We start from the raw sequence: 23007 nt of genomic DNA, 5'->3' as shown, positions 1-23007 counted from the left end.
TGGATGTATCTCTTGCTTTTTAATACGTTCTACAACAGAGAGCGCTGAGTCAGAGGGCAGCGTCTTAGATTTTTCCAGCAGGTGTGTAAGGACGACAGGATTTGAGGATGTTAAGGTAGGGTGGAGTTGTCCCTCCTGAGATGAGGCCACTGCAGTGTTTGGGACAGGTAAGCTTTCACTCAGGTGATCCCGCCTCTGAAACTGACACTTGGACAACTGGCTTATGTTTTCAGGGAGGACGGCTCTGGATCTAAAGGTCCCATGACTGTTCTTTAGGATGGAGAGGGTGGTGCTGATGTTTCGAGGGTCGATGTGTGTGGTGTCACAAGGTGGGGATTTCCTCTCAGCCAAAGCCTTTAAGAACTCTGAAATCTGAGAAGAGTAGCATTGGGGGAGTATCACAGACACAGCAGAGATCAGATACGTTTTCAAAGACCACATCCTTCAGTGTGCACAGTTGCTACTGTGAACCACACACATCACATGAATCCAGTTTTAATTGGACTTATATTTTAAGTAAACATGTTGTACTTCATAACACAAATAGTCCAAATAAAATCAAAAGTTCTTAGTATTTTATCATCTTATAACCCTCTGATAACCCTTGCAATACCTACCCAGCCCCAAAGTTAGTGAGCACAGTGGAGCTTTTAGCTCCTAAACAGCCAGCCAAAATCAATGAAAGCTGTTTTAATGTGTATTTTCATTTTAATTACAGGTTTTACATTAGATTTTCTCTAGGTAACTATGATCATCATAAAACAGTCATATGAATATCTGTATGTCCACCTTTAGCACCCCCTAGTGATGGTATATTTCTATGCATCCCTCCTTTGTCCCTTGGTGATGTTAAAGCTTTACAGATGAAAATGTAACAAAAGGCCTGTTTGTTCTGAAAAAAATTTTATTGAATCCGACAGTAAATACTTTATGTATCAATTTTCACTACCTTAAGCCCATGAGACTCTCTGCTGTCAGAATCTCCATCCTTGTTTTCACTGTCCATGACCCTAAAAGACCTTAAAAAGGAAAGTGCCCACTTGTTACTTCATTAAATATTAAAAACCTAAAATAGTGATCATTATAACAAAATATTTCAAACTGACTGTACCTCCGTCTCCATCTGCCTTGATACAAAAGTATCAGCTGAAAAGAGGTGATAGCTCATCGGTTAGCTGCAGAAACCTGGACATTATGATGCAACAGTTCTGACAAATGAACTATCACCGTGACAACTGATCGGAAGATTCTAATGACAAGTGCACCACCTCATTGACAACTGCTCAAACTGCTGAATGTAAAACAGTGGCCACACAATGTCATATTACTGGATTTAGCTATTTATTATTTTATATGTATACAGACATATTGCACAGGTTACAAATCTTAAGAGCACGCAATCTATACAAACACAAGTTCCTGGCTTTGATCAAGCAAAAAAAAAGAAACCAACATAAACCTCATGTACTCTTATGTGAAGGATACATGTTTTGTGCGTTATTTTTTTTGTGCGTTTGTGTGGTTCAAGGGAGATTTACATTCTTTATATTTACACAGCGATAAATATATATTTTAACTTTTCAAAGACTATACAAACTGATAAAGCAGATTCAAGACACTCAAACTCCTCCACTTTTGCATACTGCTGGTACACGACACTGGGTAATGGTACACTGTCTTACAGTGTGTTTTTATCAAACAGCTGTTGTTAACATCTGTGGATTTTGGGTGGGTAGATTCCAACTTAAAAACCGAATACTTAATGGTCTCATCCACTTAGCTTTACCAAGTTAAAGCTGATCAGCTCTCCACTTTAGTGAGCACGCTTTTGGGCTATGTTGTACCATTTCCTTCTGCATACAAGACATGGTGAGATTTGACTGAATGAATTAAGATAATGTGTGTACGTGTGTAAAATGGTAGACAGTCACTAAATTTAAAAAAACACCTTGCTTTTGAGGTCCTTCTAAAGGTTTTTTTTTTTTTTTTAAATGCAGGAGCCCAGAATAAAAGAAGCAGGGTCGACATCAGAGGTATCTAAAATCAATCAATCATTGTTTTGACTGCACAGATTGTGTTGAAACTTTCCTCTAAGCATGAACATACATATTTGGGCTTCAAGAGTGTGTGTATGCAAGTGGTCTGCAGGAAGAGCAGTGGTAGGAAAGGAGGCACGTCCACATCTCAAGGATTTCCTCATGTCCGACTTCCTCGTCAACATTCAGTCTCTCAGTCTTAATAGATGGGACAAGGTTTAGAGCAGGGATTGTGTGGGAGGACGGAGGCTTCATGATGCTCAAATGTTGAAGCTCTCTCCACAGCCACATGTGCCCTTGATGTTGGGATTGTTGAAAACAAATTCAGTGGACAGCTTTGACTCCACAAAGTCCATCTCAGTTCCCAGGAGGGTCAGCTGAGCCTTCTTCTCTATGAACACCCTCACGCCTGCAAGAGAGTTGTAGAGTCAGTACTTCAAAGTTCTAATGTTGGCATCAACACTGGTTTCATTTTAAGTTCCAATCAATGAAACAGCAACCCTACAAACACATTTTTATTACAGCCACTATGTGAAGAATTTGAAAATGTCTAATTTTACCACCCCCTAGTATTAGTAGTAGTAGTAATTTTTTTTTAAGAAAATCACTGTGACAGACAGCAAGGCATGCTGTGAATAATCCTCACAAGACTGTATTTGAACATTGTTCCACCTGTCCTCATAACTCAAATAATCCAAAACATTTTACTATAAAGGAAAACACAATAATAAATGGTTTTACCATCCTGCAGCACTTCCTCATCAGATTTGTCTCTCTCCTTGGTGTAGTCCAGTGTGTAGGTCAGTCCATTACAGCCACGTGTTCTCACGCCAACCTTCAAACCGATCTAGAAAGAGAGAGATGGACATAACCAGTCTGTGTAATTTACCACTTACCAACCACTAAAGTGTCATCAATTATGCTAAAAGTTATATATTTACACACGACTACTGGAAAGCAGATGTGTTGGGTTGGACAACTCAAATGCAACTAGTTTGTGAGCTGCACTGTCGAACTACACAAAAAAGAAAGTGTGTATAATTGTTCCCATCTACCACACTGGAAGGCAGAGTGAAAAACCAGCTATTAAAGAGAGAGAAACACAGAACATGTAGAGAAGCACAGCATGCTCAATGAGACGATGTTTCAGTGACTGTTGTTCATATCATTTACTCACATATTCCGGCTTGTCCTGCAACAACGTCCTGATTTTATTCACAGCTGCTGGAGTCTAAAGAGAAAACATAAGATAAATAGGTTACAACTCACAGCTATGATATCAAGTTTGATTCAGATGAAAGCAGTGTATGTAGGTAAAACTTTTTCAAACATACTGAGCAGAGAGTGACAACTGAAAACAAACTGCACTGCTGCTTTAAGTTCCTACGGTTATTTTTATACTAGTTTCTGCACTGTGACAAGTTTCGGTTGTAGGGATCTGAAATTGAAAAGTACCTACAGTATAATGAAATAACCTGCACCTGCAACTCCAGCTGTACAGGAGAGGATATAGGTACAGGAAAGTGTTGGCGCTCTCTTTCGGAGGCATTTGGGAGACCGAGGTGAACTACACTGGCCATATGGTGCTAATCCCTTAATGCCGGTGTGTTCATCTGTATGTGTGCACTGTGCTGTCAAATGTACAGTACATTCCAACTGTGTCCCAGCCTGGAATTGTTTCATAAGTATACCGTCAACCCTATGTAATGGCAATATCCAAAACCTAACTTGTCTAGAATATGTAGTTAATAGCAAGTATTTTGCACTGGATTGTTATTAATACATCAACCTGTTAGGTTATATGACATTTAATGCATAATTCAATAATGATTATGTTCATCATTGACCTCAAACCGTGACTGGTAAAGAAAAACTAGCATAACTCTTAAATGACACATCATCTGCAGGTGGCTCTCTGCAGAGGAACGTCTCACTACTTAACATTTACTTCAGTGCAAAACCATTATCAGCTCAGGCCACCACATGTACACTTTATCTTCAAACAGCACTGTTAGCAGAGCTGGTCAGGTTGATATTCACCATCATCCCACCCATAACAACAAACCATGACTCTGCACTGGTAGCTTGTTACACTGAGTCTGTTTCATTTATAATTATATCACACGGAGTACTTTTCCACTAACTTTTATTTTAAGTTTTTGATTTTTTCTGGTATGTTTTCCCCTATTAGACAGTAAAGAGTGACAGTAAAGTTGGGGAAATTTAAGAGGGTGAAATGCAACAAAAGCTACGACATCACAGATAAAGAGATGGGTGACAAAGAAATGGATAACCATACTATTCTAGAAGACTTCTAGCACACTCAGAAGCCACCCTCCATTTCAGTATTCTTCGCATTATTCTTTGGATATTTTTGGCCCCTGCTTAATCAGTTTTATAATTAGAATAATATAATAAGACTTTATTTGTAAAGCACTTGCCAATACAAGTAACAAAGTCAAATATAAAAAATCCAGACAAATCGAAGCAATATGTAAATGACATTAAAAAGACATCACACAATAAAAACATCCTGCATCTTGTAAGCTACTCGACTACAGTATACCTTTACAACAACACTTCTGCATGTTCTGCTGCATGCAGTATTAACCTCGTAAATTCAAACGTTAATGCAGGTGTTGTTTTCAAAATTGTAATAGAGGCTTAACTTAATGTTCTATGGTATACCATTGAATTGCTAATACCCAGTTAACGGTCGTTGACGAACTCAAGAGTCGGTGGCACATAATCAAGCAACAGCTTAGCTTAGCAATCTAACGTTATGTTGCCTCGGAGTAACGTTAACATCTAGTTAAGTACAGAGAAATTCTGATTTAAGACATAATGTCATACATGCATAACCACCCTAGTGTGTACACCAGCTGATGCAAACGCATAGAGAGAAAAGAGTAATGTTCCGGGAAAGTTGTTCTGCTTGTGACGTACAAGTCGTCGATGGTTAGCTAGCTTAGCTAACTTCGGATCGTTCGTAACGTTAGCCAACGGACGCTAGTATAGACGCCACACGCCTCGAGTTAACATACACTGACCGGACAGAAATGTGTTCTACGTGAGTTTAGAACCACAGTTCATCACTTACCAGTGTCAGTGCGGCTCTTGTGGGTAGTATCTTTCTTTTGCTGACCGCTCGGACGGTCGCTCGCACCATGGAGGCAGACATGTTGCTTCATATGAAATCACAACAATTAGTTGCGCAGGCGTGTAAAGGCAAGTGGTGACCGCCCCAAATAAGATGCTCGTTCAATGATAGGCTTATATTATGACGGACGGTCGCAACAGCCAATGGGCCTACGGATAAAACACAACGGGAGATGCTCGCAAATTCTGTTTTGTAACGGCTTCGTAATGTTATTTAAGTACCGTATGTTCTTAACTTTCCGATAATGTACTCTTTTCTGGAACTACTTTTGTACCGATTTTTTCCATTTTCTTTTACTGGTCCATTTTCGTAATCAGTTACTCTGACAAAAAATATCTTACCTGAAGGTCCACTTAGTTGTTTTATTCAAACACTTTTTAACCAAATCCCAGACTTTCTCAGCGGATAAAAAGTCCGCTTTGTTGATCAAACTCCTGTTCCCGAGGTCAATACTGACCTTTCACGCTCTATTGTGCAATATTTAGTGTGGCACACAAGTCTTCTTCTGAGGAATAATATATAAAGACACCAGTGACCCGGGTGGGCTAACTTTAAATGCTTAGATTATTCAGATGGTTATGTCTTTAGTCATTGAGTTTATTTTCTTATAAAATACTCAATAAGTAATATCAATACTACAGTTGTGTGGACTGTTTAGCTACAAATATAAATGTAAAAAATGTTTGAAATTCTTAATCTATCCTACACCTCACTAATGTTGCTTACAATGCCAACAATTTCTAGTCACACCCATGGGTCTTGCAATGTGTATTGTACTATGGACAGACTCCAATAGACCTAGAAATGGGATTTGATTTTAGTTTAATGAATTCTGAGACACAAAATGGATTGCAAGCCAACTTTTCCTGGCAGGATTGGGGTTCCTTAATAACAAACTAAACCTCCCATTTGCATACAACAAAAGAAATGCAGTAAGGCTGGCATTAAAACAAAGTTACTTTAAAATGAGAATTTCATTACAATACCATCAACAACACTTTTTTTTAATAAAATTTAGCTATATTAGGACAACAATAAAGCCAGACAGTCCATATTTGAAGTTGAATGATAAGCAGGTCTTCGAGACATTAACTAGCAGCAACATAATACAAGGGTGTGGACCCTCACAGTGCAGCTACCAATCTGTGGCACCATAACTACAAAATGAAGCCTTTGTGGCAAATAAATACATTTATCTCTCCAATGTCAGACTGAGATTACCTCTAGTTTAGGAGTAAGTGAACACAGCGTTTGCAGCAGCGTATGCCATCAGCTGGACCAGTTGATTGGTTTTTAAAAACCTTGACCACTGTGTAAGCATGAAACTTTCTCAACTATATGTTCTTGCACTACAGTTACAACACTTCCTTGCATGTGTGGAGACACATACAGGCTAGGGTCGGCAGAGGAAGTACAGTTTTACTGTTATTTTACCTTCCATTCACACTTACATATTTGCCCCTCAACTGCCTGTATCTATGAAATAGGGGTGGATCAGCAGTCTCAAAAAATAAAACTATGATCCTGAAAAAATATCTACAGGGTGTTTTCTCTTACACAGAGACACACAAGCGCACAGACATCCTGCACGAAGAGCTGCTTTCAAGGCTGAAGGAGAGACAGACTGCTGGACGTCAGTGCAGATGACAAATAAAACAGGATTTAAAAGAAATTCCATAAAAAAAGATCCTGGCCATCACAAAAGTTACACTGCCATTCAAACGTTTTTGAACCTATATTGTAAATCTTTTTTTGGTTAAATCTGAAGAAAGATAATTAGACAATTCTTCCTAAACATTCTTGCAATTAGAAAATCAGGAATAAGTGAACTGATGTGTAACTTTCTGGTTAAATGTGAAATGGCCTCGATCTTGATGACTCTTAACTGATGTCAAGTCACTGTAAGTAGCGGACAACAAACCATACCATCACCATGTCCAGTTGGCTTACAACTAACGCAGTGCTTACAAACACTAGGTCTTACCTGTGATGACAGTTGAGCCTATACAGTGTCAAGAAGCATTAGCATCAATTACAAAACAAATTGTTGGTATGTTGTCTGCAAAAGATATTATGGTGATCAAGATGTAAGCAATCTACTGTTAGTCATATAGCAGACACTTCTCAATTACTTACATTTTCTAATTTAAGCAATTTCACACTGAATCTGCTTGAAATGTAATGAGTATAAAAAAAACTTGACTGGCAGTGTACCGTAGGTAAACAAAGACATGAGGTCCATGCATAATGGCTTTTCATGTTAAAATGAAAGCTTTAAAAAGCTCCTCTGAGGAGGAGCACTTTAGGGGGGGAAAAAAACAACACACATAAAAAGGCCCTATTTGGCTTCAAGTCAAGGCGTCCTGGCTTTGGCTTTTAATGGGCTCCCATTGGCCCAACAGTCCCATACAGATTTAAGGGTTTCTGGACTTTCTGTCTGCCTGGACAAGAGTAGAATCTCGTGGTTTGCGTAGCCACAGCTGCTGCTCATTCCACTGGGCTCTTCCTGTGACCAGAGCGACCCATATTTCGGCAGGCTAAACTACCTGAAACAAACCAGAACAAAATTGTCAAAACTTACTCCAAAACATGCTTCAAACCTGCACTGGCCACTTTTGTAAAGTGTGTGAAAATACACTTATGCTATCAGGCTAAATGACAGAGCAGGCCACATCGCTACAATATGATAAACTGACAGCTGTATTTGCTGCTTTCTGCTTTATTTAATAATATAATAAGTATTATAACTCAAACAATATGTTTTTGGACTGTATAGAAAACAACAGATAAAAACAAGAGCTAAGTGCTAAATTTTAGCCAAAACATCAGCAAGCATGCACTTTATTCTGAAAAAGATGGCTCAACTTGAGCCTGGTGCAAAAATGTCTTGCTCTCATTCTCTCTCCACACCAGCCATAAAACAAGACAATTGACCAAAAATAACAAAAACACAGACAGTTTTAACTGCGACTAATTCTTCTGCATAGAGTATACAGAGCTGTTTGTCTAAATAAATTATAAACATATTTTTGGTTCAAAACAAGTTGTTGGCAATTAAAATGTGTTTTATGATAGGTGAGGTGAGGTATTTCAAATTTCTTCCTATATTTTACAAAGTAATTAAAAAAAAAAAAAAAAAAACCTTTTTAAACTCAATTAAATGTTAAATTCGTTAGACAGTGACACTGCCGATTAGGCGAGACAGTACCTTAAGAAGTTCAACTGAAGCAAAAACTACAGCAACTTTACATACCTGCTTGTGGACTTAATATCACATTTTGTTGCTTTCTTTTCTTCTTCTCTTCTTGTATAGGTGAACCCTGAAAAAAAAAAGAAGGTAAACAGGGCCACAGGTGTACATAGCGGTCTACCAATTTATAAGAATATTTTTCCATTCACAAGACCGAGATTATACCTGTTTCTCCTTTTCTCTCAAATTCCTCAAGTGGGCTGAAGAGGGGGAGGTAAAGTTTTCCATCTTCACATTACCTGCCAAATGACAAATTAAAGATTATTAATTAAAGAGAGCAAATGACTTTTCCCCTTCATTTTATGAATAATATTAATGCAAAATAATGTCTTGTACTTAATATTTATAATGCAATAGAGGAAAATAGGAAACTAACATACCTGTGTTCTACTATGGAGTTGAGAAATATCTTTTGTAAGGGCTTAACAATGCAAATGAAAGAAAAGTAAAATAAAATAAAAAAAAATCAAATTTTGTGTGAACCTGCAGGGCTTCTGTACAGCTGACAGTCCTTCTTGATGTGGGCACTTGATCCACACAGGTAGCAGCAGCGCATTTCCAGTGCATCTCTTTTCCTCCAGTGCTCACGCTTGTGTCTGACATGATCCTTGTTGTTCTCTGCTGTATCCATTTTGTCTCTCAGGTGCTCTGGCCTTTTCTCAGGGTCCCTTCTGTGCTTGGACCTGGACCAAAATGATCACAGCACAATACAAACAAGTAGCTTGACACATGGTGCAGATAAACATTTAACTAAGTTAACACTGTGACTTATTCAGCCATGTATTGTGATTGTACGTACTTCCTACGCATGGGGCAGTCTTTCATGAAGTGGCCGATCTTGCCACATATGCGGCAGCAGCGATCATTGGGAGCCACCTCTCCCTCAGTGAGAACTTCAGGATCAAAGAAGTACTCCTGGGACAAAAGAGGATGAATTACAATGTCAGTGCTTATATAATGTTACCATAATATGCAATTATAGCGTTTAAACAGCAAGTACTAACCATCTGACTGGGGTAGATGGGAGGAAAGGCTTTGATGGGTGTGCCAAACACTGTTCTGCCGTTGATGAAAGCCTTCATGATGAAGTTAGTCACTGTTTCGGGAAATGACAAGAAAATACATTTGAAAAGACAGAGAAAAACAGAGAAAAAGAGAAAGAGACTACAGAAGACAGATAAAAACAGAGAGAGAAAAAAAAAAGTCTTACTTTTCCTGGACAGACCGGCACCCAGATTATGATTCAGGTCAAATGGATCTATAAATGAGCACAGAAGAGAAAGCAACACAGTTGACAAATATTTCCAAACAGCCACAAACAAACAACGGAACAATACTGAAGGTGAAAACTAGAGCAATAATACTTTGTCTTTTTATTGTACACATCTGGACCCAGAGAATGTCACACACGCTGACCTTCAATGACAATGTATTTGGATGTCCACTGCTTGTTGAAGGTGGTGAGGCGGCACTGCTGACGTATACAGACAACATGCTCTCTGAAGTCAAAGTCCTCTGTATAAAAGCGGAGCAGGCCGAGCCACAGCTCCCCCACTGTCTCAGTGTTCTTCCCAAACTCTGGCCAGCGACTGGGCTGCAGGAGAAAGAAGACATGATTGACATGTTATTAAGACACAGTGTGACATGCTCATTTCACCAAAATCTTTAGAGGGATACCCACAGAAAATATGCAAAAAATAGAAAACACTCACTAATGTTTTTAAATCGTCAAAGAAGTACACGTTCCAGCCATCAACTAGTACTTCCGGCTTCTTTTTCCCATCATAGATCTGTGACAAACAAGCTCAGTGAAGTCAGAAAATTGTGCAATTATTAGCATACACAACTGAGATACATCTTTATTATAAGCTTGGAAATATAATATTGTATGTCTAGATAGAGAGCTGTTCTTAGATAACTCAACATCCTAACTGAAAAATCTACTTTAAAGAGAAATCTCTTTCACTAATAAATTAATCTCTATAGTTCTGAAAGGGCCTGCAGTGGTGTTTGGAATGTAAAATATCCAAATCCTGAGAACAATATCAAAATATCAATGTTTGAGTTTCTGTTTGGTTTTTAGGGAGGGCCTGAATGAATGAAGACATTCATAATTCTGAAAGATCAATCTTAGTTTGCTTTTACATGTCTAAATAAAACTTGTGTTCAGACAGGAGAAATAAAATACAGTTTCTGGGATAGTTAAATACTAACCCATGAAATTACAGAAAGGTAAGGCCACATCAAGTATCATTCAAAAATTAAGATATGGAAAACCGCCAATTTAAACGAACCCTTTTACAAATGTCATTCGTACCTCTTGCAGCACAGGAATAATTGGTGGGTTTCTCTGCTGAAGGAAGAACAGCACCATGAGTGTGTAAGCATAGGAGGAAAGGCTGCCACGTGAGGCATCACCGATGTCACACATCTGTAATGGGAGAAAAAAATAAATATGGCAAAACAGTTATGCAGTACAATATAATGAAACAACACTGTAATGTGTGACGGGATTGTGTTTCAGCAAAAAGGCCTTGGCTGCAAATATTATATAAGCATATTCACCTTGGCAAAAACCTTCATGACATAACAGAGGATCTTCACTCTCCTGTCAATGGCAGCATATGAAGCTAGCAGATGTGTGTTGTGCAGGGCCTGAAAAGAAAAATGTAACTCAGAAGCAAATTTGAAATATGCGTTTTTCCTCTGACTGTAATCAGTTTTATTTTACTCGGAAAACACTGCACAAAACAGAGCAGGGAGAAAGGGCCCTACCAGCGTGTTGTAGAGGCTGATGTCTCCCTCCAGGCTGGTGCGAACATGGACGAACTTCACAATGGGTACTTTTGCCGTAGTGATGGGTAGGATGTTCTTCAGACCTGGTGAAAGGGTGCAGATGAGGAGACAGGTTAACGGGATAGACTGAGATCTTTTGTTTAATCAATTTTGCTCCATTTCTCACTTTACCATGAACCATGGGCCACTTCATGTGACCGATAACTTTGCGTAACATGCTTGTTGTAATTCCCGCCAAACTAAAACAAACATTGCAGGAAGCCGAAAAATCGATGAACAAACAATGAAAAAAAAAGTGACACACTAAAAGTGCCACTAATCCAGGTCTGCTATGTCGTACCTGGGTGTTTCTTTAGTTGTCTTGCCAGGCTTTCAATGATATGGATGCAGGCACCATCCTGTAGGAAAAAAACATATACATAAGAAACAAAGACATACGTATGGATTCAAAATCAGAAAGAATATCACAAAAGGAAGTCACTATGTTAATTCTGCAGATTTCCCAGAACTGTATTTAATACCCAATGGTTGTAGAAGAGACATGAGTATCTACAACTTTATGTTTTGTGTTTTCCTCTAACAAGAAACTAAACTGAGAAGAAATCACAAATAAAGGCTGGTGCTAAACAGAAGAACACCTGACCACAACAGTAGATGTATATCTGTATATGTAACTGTATGCGTAATATTAGCAGTTGGATAAAAAGATAACTTACATCAATAGCATCCTGCCCCTCCAACACCATACAGATGTCTAGGTCACTCTGTCTGAAGCCAAAGCCATTTTTGGATGACCCAAATAGTTGCAGCCGAGCTCCTGTGAATAAAAAACAAAAAAACTAGATTTGTCAATTTCATCATTAGTAAATGATTAGTTAAGTTTGACTGAAGTGAATATGGTAGATTTACGTCACCAGCAAACTGTCGTCTGACAAAGGTCTCCAGGTCTTGCAGGATGTGCTCTCTTACACTCACTTCCAGTTCATCTGGGGCAAAGTCAGCTACAAAGGAAACAGACCTATACTCAGATCTGGCCAATGTCATACACTTCATTTTAAGGATTCACTAAATTGTTATGACAGCTACACATACCTTTTTGTTTTGTTTTTAAATTCTACCACAACAGTATATCGACATGAAGAAGAGATGTGAATGACAGGGTTCAAAAATTATATTTATTCCGTATGTGTGCAACTCTTGATCTCTGCTGTACACTGCTGGTCCATATAGTATGGTGAGTAAAAATTATTTTTGAAATTTCAAGTAAGTAAGTAATTGTGTTTCAGTCATTTAACCAGGAATAAAAGCTGATGGAGGTTCAGATTTTGTTTTGAATTTGGATCTAAAATCAACAAAAATAAATATAAAAAAGAAACAACTATTCTATAAAATAAAAAAACATTTTATTAACAATTACACTTCAGTAGTTACTTAAAAAAAAAAAAAAAAAAAAAATCTTAATCTCCCAATGGCCAAGTCAGGGTCTTTATGCAAGTCTGTCTAGGTGAATATCCATGAATATCCTTTGTTTTAACATGATAATCATCTGCTTGGCAATATCCTCTCATCTATTTCCATGACTGCTGCACCACCCTGACTACACCAATCTTAAGTCATGAAATATTTTACTTTAAGCAAGACTTGTTTGTTTATGTAAATGTCACAACAATTCTCCCTATAATTGTCACAGTACTGCTCCGACAACATGTCATTGGCAGCTGTAATATATATATATATATATTTCAGTATTTTTTCCCCGGCAGCCCAAAAGCTGCTGCTCAAACTTCTACATTTACTGTTTTCCTCTGCTGATTTTTGACAACAGGACATATAGCTCTGTCTTCTTGTTTAACTCTTTAGAAACACTTTTAGCCTTACACAGAAATTTGAAGGTGTTGTTTATGCTGATTAAATCCTACAAATGTGCACCTACTTATGAACAGGTGACACTTATCAAGTTGAAACAAGCAATTTACAACACAGCTGTGCAATTAAGCATTTGCTGACTCCAACAAGCAAATCTCAGACTTTTAGGACGGGAATATAAAAATGTTCTTGCATGACTTCAATTGTTTATTAAAGATGTTCACACCACATGTAAAAGATAATCAAATGCCATGAAACTTATTTTGATTTAACTAATTTTATGTATTTTTAAAAAGTACAATGCTCTTTTACTTGCATAATGGCATTTCATTTCAAAACACTGACTTAAAGCAAAATCAGTCAAAACTTAAGACTCTAAATATATACGTGGCATATTTCATTGCCATCAAAGTAATCACCTCTGACCCAAAATATTCATGCAATCACATAATACTCACTGTAGCACTGCTCACAGACTTTGTTAAGGACACTGACAAACTCTGGCGTTATTGGGGGTAAAGGATCCAGCTGCACTTTCTTGAAATCTTCCGGGCAGTCTTTTTTCAGATGTCCATCACGCTTGCACAAACTGCACACGACCATGTGTGACTAAAAGACATTGAAAGGAGTTGAACAGATGATGCACATAAGCTTTTTTGCCACAATGTCTTTAAAAACATGATGGCTTTAAAAATATTCTCTCAAGTTTGATTTTGTTCATTTGTTTTCTGTTTTCTTACACATCGAGAACCTTGTTTTCCAGAGACATTCAGGAGTGCTGTATATTAAGTGAAAACGAACATGAAGCTAGACGTACCTTTCCTCGGGTAAAAGCTTGCTTGGTGAATTCATAAGACCTTCTGCTGCTCTGCTTTTGGTTTTTATTTTCTAGGCTCTCATCTTTAACTGCATCCTCTGGTGGAGGTGATGGACTGAAAAGCGCCACCTCTTCCTCCTCTTCCTCGTCCACTGAACCAGGTGTATCAAAATCTGGACCCTCCTCATCAGACAAAAGCTCTTCCCCTGAAATCTCATCCACTAGGAAAATCTCTTCATCCTCTGTGGTGAAGCTGTCCAAGTGGTGTCTGGTGTGTGTGTCCTCATCGATATCCAGATCATCATCCTGATCTTCTTCATCCTCCGAGAGGCTGCTTTTGCACAGGTCCACCTTTTCCTTGTCTCTCTCTTCATCTGAGTCACTGTATTCTTCAACTTCCTCCTCTTCTTCAATGATGCAATCAGAGTCTTCGGGACCATTTTCAACAGCTTTAGGTTGACTTGCATGTTGAGACTTAACATTAAGCTGACTGAATTGGCCTACAATGTCTTCATTCAAAGCCATCGCATTTTCCTGCTGAACAGGTCCACGCGGTGCTTCTGTTTTATGCTTAGCAGCTGGTGTGTTGAGTAGCATTGCAAAGTACTTGTATGTGGTTTTGAGGCAGTGGAGGATGTACTCGAACATTTGCTGGCTGTTCACTGTGCGGGCCACATTTCTCTTCACGGCAAATGGGTCTGAACACAGAAACATAGACATTTGTTAGAGACAAAGCAGATAAGGTAAGGTAAGGTAAGAGTAATCAATATCTTTATATATTCAACAGAAATGGAGATTATGTTTGTCCCTTAAAATGCTAACAAACGTATACTAACAAATCTAGGTACCACTGTATAAATCAACAATATAAACATGTCCATTGATAGCTGGCACAGAATTGAACTATTTAAATATTGAGTCACAAAAGTGGCATTTCAATTCATTGGAGCTTGTTGTGTTTCAACCAGGACATTAGCATAGGTGCACTAGCCCTGGGTATTGTAAAAACAACACTAGCCAAAACTAACCAAATAATGAGTTACAATAACATGGATTTTCTCTGAGAACCTTTTCTCTCACAAAAGCATCAATGCATGCAAGTATCTGTGTGATTTCTAAAGCACCCAAAAGCAAAAATTCAATCATTCATGCTACACATGAGGAAGCTTCTGACCCTCCACAGCAATGCGTTTCTTTGGCCAGTCTTTGATCTCTCGGGAGAGGACAGTGCTGGTCCGCACACTTATTACATTGTCAGCCAAGTTGAACTCCAGCGAGTAGTAGCGAAGCATTTCTACCCAGAGAAGCCCAACTTCCACAGGCGGGTGAGGGCTCTGAAACACCAGCGGCACCTGCATGGAAACACATCAGACAGCATGCGCAGTCAAAACTAAGTATTTGGACAGTTACACTTTTTTTGCTCTTCAGGCTCTGTGCTTCAGCATATTCAGTTGGAGATAAAATAATGGATACTAAATGAATGTGCTATGTCTCAGGTTTAATTTGAGTAGGTTAACATCAATATACAAAGAACTGTGTGGGAGATATGGCCCTTTTAACGGATATTATTAAGGAACTATTTTCTGTGTTTTTGGTGCCTTCCAATGTGTTTCGAATGATGGAACATGGCAAATCTATTCACTTCAACAAAAATAAACCTGGGCAGGATGTTCTCTATGGTGGCTCACCTATGGTATCAGTAAGTCTCTGCCAAGTTTGTTTTTAAGTTTGGTGAAAAACATGAAAGCATCTGATCTAGGAGAGGCATTTCATTATCAAAATTAATACATCAAACTGCCACAAAAGGAAACAACACTCTTCTCAGACAGAAAAACTACATTTTTGTTTTCAGAATTACCTTTCCCTTTATACAGGAGTCCTCTGCTGGCTGTGATGAGTCTCTGGAGGAAGGGGTGTAAGCCCAGTGTAAATATCCATCCTCTACATGCAAGAGATTGAAGTCTGACAACCTGCTGAGTGAAAACACCTTAATCTAAAAATAAAATGATTAGATTAGTTTCCATTGAAAACAGCTAGCAAGGACCAATACTGAAATTAACACTGGATATATAAAAGATTAAAAGAAACACACCTCATGGTTCAGGTAGGTAGGCAAGAGGGACTCTTTGCGCTGCTGTAAAAAGTAGATAACCATGAGGGCGAAGACGTACGGTGGCAGCCCACCTTCCTCTGCACGGTCAATCTCACAGATCTAAGTCAGAAGCAAGAACACATGTTAAAAACAAAATGTTTTGTTTTACAAAAGAACTGTGGCATACTGAGCCCTTTTCACTAGTTGCCTGGCTAATGAGAGCAACAGATCAGGGTCTCAACTGGAGACATACCTGGGCCCAGCGTCTGAGGCCCAAAACCAGTGGGAGAAGGAGATGCTCTTGACTGGCCACAGCAGAAAGATAGGAGGTGGTTTGGAATGCATTTTCATTCCCTGCACTCACTTTGCAGATCAGACCACTGTTGAGAAAAATAACAGTTTAAGTTTTCATTAATGGTTTACTGCTCTTGCACATGTGGAAATGTAACTGTTCTTTCTGCAGGTAAAAAACCCACTCTGGTAGCATTATAAATGTCTTAATGTATGGACTTATGGTGAGTCTGACTAACCTAAAGATCACAACTTTCTCACAAGTTTCTTTAAACCATAGAGTGTGATTCATCAATTTGTCTTATAATCAAATTAGTAACTGTGAACAACTGTTGGAGATACTCACCTCTTTTTCTCTTTGCAAATGACAACAGGCACCCTGGCATGAAAATCAGCTTCCAGGTCAACAAAGAGAGCTGAGGACAGAACACATGTTAAATTTAAAGCGTCCATGACAGCCTAGCACTTGACTGACTTTCCTTTGGTGGAAAAATCTTCATAAGGAAAAATCTTGGAGTCAAATAAATAAGAGGTGACTCACGGCTCACAGAGAGGCTCTCCTTGACCAACAACAAGACGTCTGGCTGATGCATCTGTGAATACATTCCATTTCAAAGCCTTTATATACCATAAATACAATATAAAAAAGGACACATGAATGTGGCGTGTTTCAGAAACACAACATGCACAAATCAATCACTTTTGAAACCTAAAATGTAGAGAAAAGAAATTTTGCCATCCACACTGTCATTACTGTCTCTACTACATACTCATACTTGCATCTTGTGACTAAAAACTTGTAAAAATCTTGTTTGATGACAGCTGTTATTGTTGTGTCCATTTTCCTGAGATGTATGAGGTTTTTCTTAATTTCATCATCAATAAAAACCTTGTAATAAAACAGCATTCACACTATCAAACTCACACTGGACTACTCACGTGAGGTGGATACTGAATGTCAATGTTGACATCAGAATCCTTAAATCCAAACTTAGTGCAAGATGATCCATATAGCCTGAGCCTGATCTCTACAGATGAGGAAAACAGAGAAGAAATAATATTATTACCATTCAAACATAACTCATAGAATAATGAAATGATGCAAAGTGCAAGAGCCAACAGCCTGTTTGCTACAAACCAATATCACCATCAAGACAAATTTAGGTCAAGTCACCAAAACAAATATTTTGTCTTCAGGTGACTTACCAGGCAGGACGGACTGAAGAAGGTCTTGCATGACGGAGACCACACACTGTCTCCTCTCAACATCCTCGTCATTCATCCCATGTTCTCGTACAACAGCCTCTAGTGCAGCACTCACTGCACTTATCTGCTCCGGGCCTGGAGGCAGAATCTCCGTCAGCATCACCTGTTCTTGCTTCTCCTATAAACAAAAACAAGCAAATAGGGGTTTATTAATGCATAAAGACTATTACTGCACAACGACAGTATGGTAGCATAATCTGTCTACAAATGTTTACTATAATCATGTAATTGGTGATTTGCATAATGAAACCATTCCTGACCCTTGTCCTTTTCTTGTGCCGTTTGTCTCTGATGTGCCTGTATGCGTCAGACACAGATTCCAACAGAACATCACATACAGCGCAGGTGTAAAGTGCACTGGGGTTACTGTGGGATTTCTGAAACAATTTAAAAAGGAGGAAAGTATAGACATCAGACAATGGCTGAAAAAAATATTATACATATGTTATATATCTTATAATATAGACTTACAATATAGAGTTATCAAAGCAAATATGCTCAAGGCTGTGTATTTGGACAATACCAATCAAAGTCTGCACCTTCTTGAAGCAGTAGATGTCATCTTTATTAAGTCGCTTCTCTGCTTGCCGTAGGCTGCGCAGCTCTTTGGCTGATAGTGTGGCGTCTTCATTCACAAGGCCCTTGTTCTCTTCAGCAAAAGCTTTCTTCTTGTGTCTATTTCTCCGTCTTCTCCCTTTGGATGCAAGAATGGAAGAAATGCATGTGTCACAAAAATGACGTGGAGACGTTAATTAGTAATGCGTGTATCTCATGGATGCATTAGTATAGCCAGTTCTTACACTCAGACTCAAGCTAAATTTTAATATGCAGCACATCACTGTGATCAGGATTGAAGTTGTAGGGGAATAAGGAATTAGTATAGGCCCTTTTAAAATATGTCCATTGCAATGATTTAGGCAGACTGCCTCAGATTTTTTTTCTTTTAAGTGTGGATGAACCTGTGTCCAATCTTTCACCAAAATCAGATTTTCAGATTCTCACCTGGTTTAGGAGTACTGTCCTCAGGAGCCTCTCTCCTCCCCTGCTCCCTGTCTTCCTTTGGACCCTCTCCTTGGATACCCCTCCTCCAGTAATGCTGCTGCTGTGAGCGCTCTCTCCAGTTATCTTCTCGACTCCCACCACCGTTTTCAGGACCTAAGAACCAACGGAGATCATCCTTCTGCGAGGGGCTGTGACCCCCTCTGAATCCACCAGGGGAATAGCTCAGAGGTCCTAGTGCTCCCTTCTTAGGGCTGGCCCAGTAGGGCCCACTCTGATTCTTCTTGCCCTGATGACCTCCCTCTGCTCTGAAGTTCTGTCCTCGACCCTGGTCCTGGATCCTCCAGCTTTCTGTCTTGTCTGCTCCTGCTCCCCTCTCCCAGCCGCCTTGCCTAGCCCGGTAAGGCCTGCCTGAGTTTTCCATGGTTCACTTACGTTAAAACTGCAGGATGATATGTTCAGTTAATATAAAATAGTCCTTTTGTAATCAAAACACCCCTGACACAAGCTGTTTGCCAACAGGATCATCTGCCAGAGTTATGACTGTGAGAGATGATCCTTACTTTGAAGGAGTAGCATGCTATTTTAGAAGATATTCATTTGTGCAAAAACGTTCAATGGCTGCGACAGCTCACAGCTTTCTCAACTTGCCATTTATTTCAGACCAGACTGTAGCAGAACTTAGTGAAGTAAATGCTAAGTAAATGACAGCCACATTTACCTAAGTGCCTGCTTACGTAAGTTGAGACAATAAATAGCTGGCGATAAACCGTGTCACTTCAGCGTCGTCTAACACTTAGCTGTCTGACTTGCAAATTGAAAACTAAAGTTAACTGATAAGCGACTTTTATTAGCAATGAACGTTGACCGTTTTAAGTTCAAATCGGACCCCCGTGGGAATACTAGAGAAAACATCGATGTTTCCCGTGGTACTACAGCCATCACTGGTAAAACATAAACGTTGGGTTAATTATGGTGACTGTGTACGCACAAATGTAACGTTAACCAACGACTCAAGTTACCCGGCTAACTGTAACGTTAGCCACCTCACCTAACGTTAGCTGACTTTGTTATGGCAAGGTGTTAGCGTGTGCTAGCTTACTTGCTTCTGCAGTCTGATTTGCCTCTAACATTACTTCATCCTCTTCCTCGAGTTAAAGGCACATAACTCTGTCAGGCACGTAGCTAACACACCGTCAATAAACTAGTGTTGGTCACGAAAATTAAGGTTAGCTAACTTGCCACATATAGCGTAGCTAACGTCCCTACTTTGCTTGTTAGCTAACGTTACGACACCTAACGTATAGCTTCCCCGCTAGCACGAGCTAGCTTTACTGTTCATTTGTTTTCAAGCTGTTCAAACCTACAGCGTCGGTAAAGGCAGCCACTAATAACACATCAGCGATAAATATCTATGAAAAAGAGCCATTAAAATACCTTTTGTACGTGCACAGAGAGCATACTTGAAGCCTTGTTTAGGTCTAAGTTGTCATGATCGTTTGTCTAGCACTGGAGTTTGAAAGGTGAAGTCCGGACTGTCTGTTTTGTAGCAGTCAGCGTTTAAGTTCCGCCCACCACAAAAACAGGACAGGTCCCTTTTAACATTAGATAAAATTACTCTAAGTGTAAACAATATTATTATGAACTGCAACTAGGGAGCGCTGTGAAACAAAATCAGCTGAGACAACTTTTGACACTAAATTTAGAGGTATAAACAATGACATAAACTCATTCTCCACCGCTGTTGCTATTTTCAGACGTTCCTTAATTCCTTAATTTTGAATAATAATAATAATAATAATAATAAGTTTCAGTTTAGAGATTCTAATACCTATGCTCTTACAAACTACATTTTAATTCATCACGTGTTACATCATTTCACGTTTAGCTATTACAACTACACCATTTCATGAGTGAAAAGTTCACATGTAAGCACATGTGGCTTTCAGTTATGTGAAATGAATAAGATAAGAATTTCACATACTAAAGGCTATCACAAGTGAAACAGCACTTTACGTTTGATGTTTTTATTACAAAATAGGGTTTTGGGACATTTTACATGTGAAATGCAGCAATATGTACATGCACAAGAACAACTGATGTTTACTATGAAACATTAGGCTTCATTTCATGTGGAAAATTGAAATTGGGTCGTCAGCTGATGTAGTTCATGAGGATCTCCTCTATATATTGTGACCCATGTACTAACTCTGTCTCCCTTCAAACAGCTGACATCCTCTCTGCATCATTTCATCTTGGTTTGCAAATGGAACACCTCCACCGCTCACGCAACACATCCATGCGTTGCTCTAATGGCAAGCACTGCTGATTTTCATACCCCATTGTTCATTTGTGTTACTGTCAGTATTAATAAAAGGCATCTCTTGCATGGACTCCCTCCAATTCGCAGTCTGAGTCCATTTGCAACAAACTGCATGTCATAACATAACATCCTCATGTGGGTTATAATGAGTTGGCAGTTCAATTCATTAGTCCTGGAAAATCCACACCTCCTTAGCTGTCTTTCTTTAATTGGCTGAAAAATGAAGTGGAAAACAAATTTCAGAGACTTGCTGTTTTAGCAGCTCCAGAAAAGCAGTTTGTGGTTGAGCACTCAACAGGTTTTACCCAGCCTGTCTAGTCTTTAAACTGCCAACTTTATGCAACGTCCTGAAACAGCTGACTATGACTGATGAGGCCAGTTTGTACTAATGTCACCGGGAAAATCCCCAGTCTCTTTTGAAATACAAATTTTATAATGTTTTCCAGTGAGAAATTATGGTCTCTGTAGATAATTTTGCTTTTTCTCATGTGTGTTTTAAGCAGTTTTGAAAGATTTTTGTTAAATCAAAAATGTCTTAAAGCTTAAACAGAGATATTGGTTGAGCCTGTCATCTCTGCTTTGCAATGTCCCATCAGAGAAACAAAGGTGGTTACGCACTTCTTTATATGTATATGTTACCTTGAGATTTGTATATGTTACCTTTAGCTGCTGTGAGTTGGGCTCCCTGCAGAAAGAGAGAGAGAGAGAGAGACAGAGGGGAAGTTGGCAAGGAGTGATTTTATTGCTTCATTGTAAGTCAAAAATGTCCTATAAGGAAGAAAAATTGCACTGATTCATCAGGATCAAACTCCACAGAATAGAAACCAAACTGGAACAAAACACAGAGAAACACACCTGCTGACATCCACCAGTAGATAGCAGCAGAGCGGTGCCTCTGGTCTTAATGGGATACTACCCTAACCCAACACTGCACAACATACATTTATATATAGATTGTAACAGTAGTGAGAGTTTTCCCCCAACAACCTATGTTGTCAAAATAAAAATCAAGTAAATAAATTATATGATAAAATAATTACTCTTAAGTGAATGTAAGTGGCAGATCTTCAGAATCTAAACTTTGGCCAATACACTGGAAGACACTGATAATGATTTTTAATAATTTTGGACAAAATTTAAAATAGCAGCAATGTGTTTTTTCCCTGAATAAAAAGTATCTATGGAGTTTTTTTCATGAACAAGCAAGAAAGTTGTTACTCACCAAGCACACACTCCTGAATCTTTGAGCTTTAACAAATGTGATGAATTTGCTATTCCTTAAAGAAATATAATATCATCAGAGTAAATGTTCTTCTGTTGGCCTGTTCAGTTCAGAGTATTGAAGAAACTTACTTGGCCTTGTATTGGATCCATATCTGCTCAGTTAGAGCAGCACATATTATTATGGTCTGGATTTATAGTAGATTTGTCAGATATGATTAAATCTGTTAATTCTACTCCAGCATAGTGTAACAAAAATAGGTTAGAGAGATTAGAAAGATTAGCCAGATTCACTCCCCACCTAGGCTATGTCATGTAAATTGAATATAGTAACATCAGACAGTTTTGCATCTTTTTATGTGGCAGTAGTGAACATTAGTCATTGACAAAATTCTTTCTGGTGTGGTTTCAGAATGAGGGAGACAGAGAAGAATTAGATTCAAAATACTGTATGATGCAGGCCCCTGATGATTTTTTCCTGGGAAACTATCATGTTTTCCCCAAATGATGTACAAATGGCTTGATACAATAAAAAGTGCATGCAGCTGCTGTGAATGGGGAAAATTCCCCTGAATATAGACTGAAGTTTGGGGCTAATCCCCCGAATGTTTGCAATGTCTGGCCCCGCCTCTGCTTCTGTCCACCCCTGCATACTAATGAACAGAAAGTTGAGCACAGCACAGCATTTACAATTTCGAATATTACTGGTGCAAATATTGATAAAATGAAAGGTAACTAACTAACTAAGTAACTAAGTAACTAAGTAACTAACTTGAAAGCTTATCTAAGCAGTGAGAGAGCGCGCGTGGCTCATCCAGCCCGTCCCATCATCCCCTCCCACCCGCGCCTTGCCGGTGTCTGCCCCCCGCCTCCCTCCCTCCCTCCCTCTT

General features: G+C 38.9%; 2 protein-coding genes across 3 annotated transcripts; both read right to left on the bottom strand.

Annotated features, from left to right (window-relative positions):
- Positions 1-1500: 1500 nt before the first annotated feature.
- On the bottom strand, positions 1501-5219 carry isca1 (iron-sulfur cluster assembly 1). The gene is made up of 4 exons (XM_022764792.1): positions 5137-5219; positions 3214-3267; positions 2778-2883; positions 1501-2445 (listed from the first exon to the last, which is right to left on the bottom strand). The coding sequence occupies exons 1-4, from the start codon at positions 5215-5217 to the stop codon at positions 2297-2299; spliced, it is 390 nt and encodes a 129-aa protein (XP_022620513.1). The 5' UTR covers positions 5218-5219; the 3' UTR covers positions 1501-2296.
- Positions 5220-6001: 782 nt separating this feature from the next.
- On the bottom strand, positions 6002-20124 carry LOC111236149 (terminal uridylyltransferase 7-like). 2 transcript variants are annotated; one of them, XM_022764790.1, is made up of 29 exons: positions 20011-20124; positions 18577-19015; positions 18114-18268; positions 17835-17951; positions 17515-17692; positions 17248-17336; positions 16850-16901; positions 16655-16724; positions 16271-16397; positions 16018-16137; positions 15784-15918; positions 15100-15277; positions 13926-14623; positions 13567-13717; positions 12157-12243; positions 11959-12059; positions 11583-11640; positions 11222-11325; positions 11012-11101; positions 10764-10877; positions 10159-10236; positions 9863-10040; positions 9657-9704; positions 9451-9542; positions 9246-9361; positions 8930-9129; positions 8612-8685; positions 8450-8516; positions 6002-7742 (listed from the first exon to the last, which is right to left on the bottom strand). In XM_022764790.1, the coding sequence occupies exons 2-29, from the start codon at positions 18995-18997 to the stop codon at positions 7684-7686; spliced, it is 3957 nt and encodes a 1318-aa protein (XP_022620511.1). In that variant the 5' UTR covers positions 18998-19015; positions 20011-20124; the 3' UTR covers positions 6002-7683. The 2 variants fall into 2 exon arrangements, with proteins under 2 accessions (XP_022620511.1, XP_022620512.1); XM_022764791.1 differs by lacking the exons at positions 18114-18268; positions 18577-19015; positions 20011-20124 and adding an exon at positions 18046-18102.
- Between the last annotated feature and the right edge of the window lie 2883 nt (positions 20125-23007).

The sequence above is a fragment of the Seriola dumerili genome, unplaced genomic scaffold (genome assembly GCF_002260705.1).
Source record: "Seriola dumerili isolate Sdu_G_001 unplaced genomic scaffold, Sdu_1.0 BDQW01000581.1, whole genome shotgun sequence".
Taxonomy (NCBI): Eukaryota; Metazoa; Chordata; class Actinopteri; order Carangiformes; family Carangidae; genus Seriola; species Seriola dumerili.
The sequence above is the reverse complement of the archived record's forward strand: the minus strand, read 5'-3'. Positions and strand labels throughout refer to the sequence as shown.

Excerpts from the sequence above, each read along its gene's own strand:
- isca1 (XM_022764792.1), bottom strand. The coding sequence starts at position 5,217 with ATGTCTGCCTCCATGGTGCGAGCGACCGTCCGAGCGGTCAGCAAAAGA. Across the intron at positions 2,884-3,213 it reads TGCAGGACAAGCCGGAATAT|ATCGGTTTGAAGGTTGGCGT; the intron begins GTGAGTAAATGA and ends CTCTCTTTCTAG. Across the intron at positions 2,446-2,777 it reads TGAGGAAGTGCTGCAGGATG|GCGTGAGGGTGTTCATAGAG; the intron begins GTAAAACCATTT and ends ACTCTCTTGCAG.
- LOC111236149 (XM_022764790.1), bottom strand. The coding sequence starts at position 18,997 with ATGGAAAACTCAGGCAGGCCTTACCGGGCTAGGCAAGGCGGCTGGGAG. Across the intron at positions 11,641-11,958 it reads AGGGGCAGGATGCTATTGAT|GATGGTGCCTGCATCCATAT; the intron begins GTAAGTTATCTT and ends TTTTTCCTACAG. Across the intron at positions 9,362-9,450 it reads CCATCTACCCCAGTCAGATG|GAGTACTTCTTTGATCCTGA; the intron begins GTTAGTACTTGC and ends CTTTTGTCCCAG.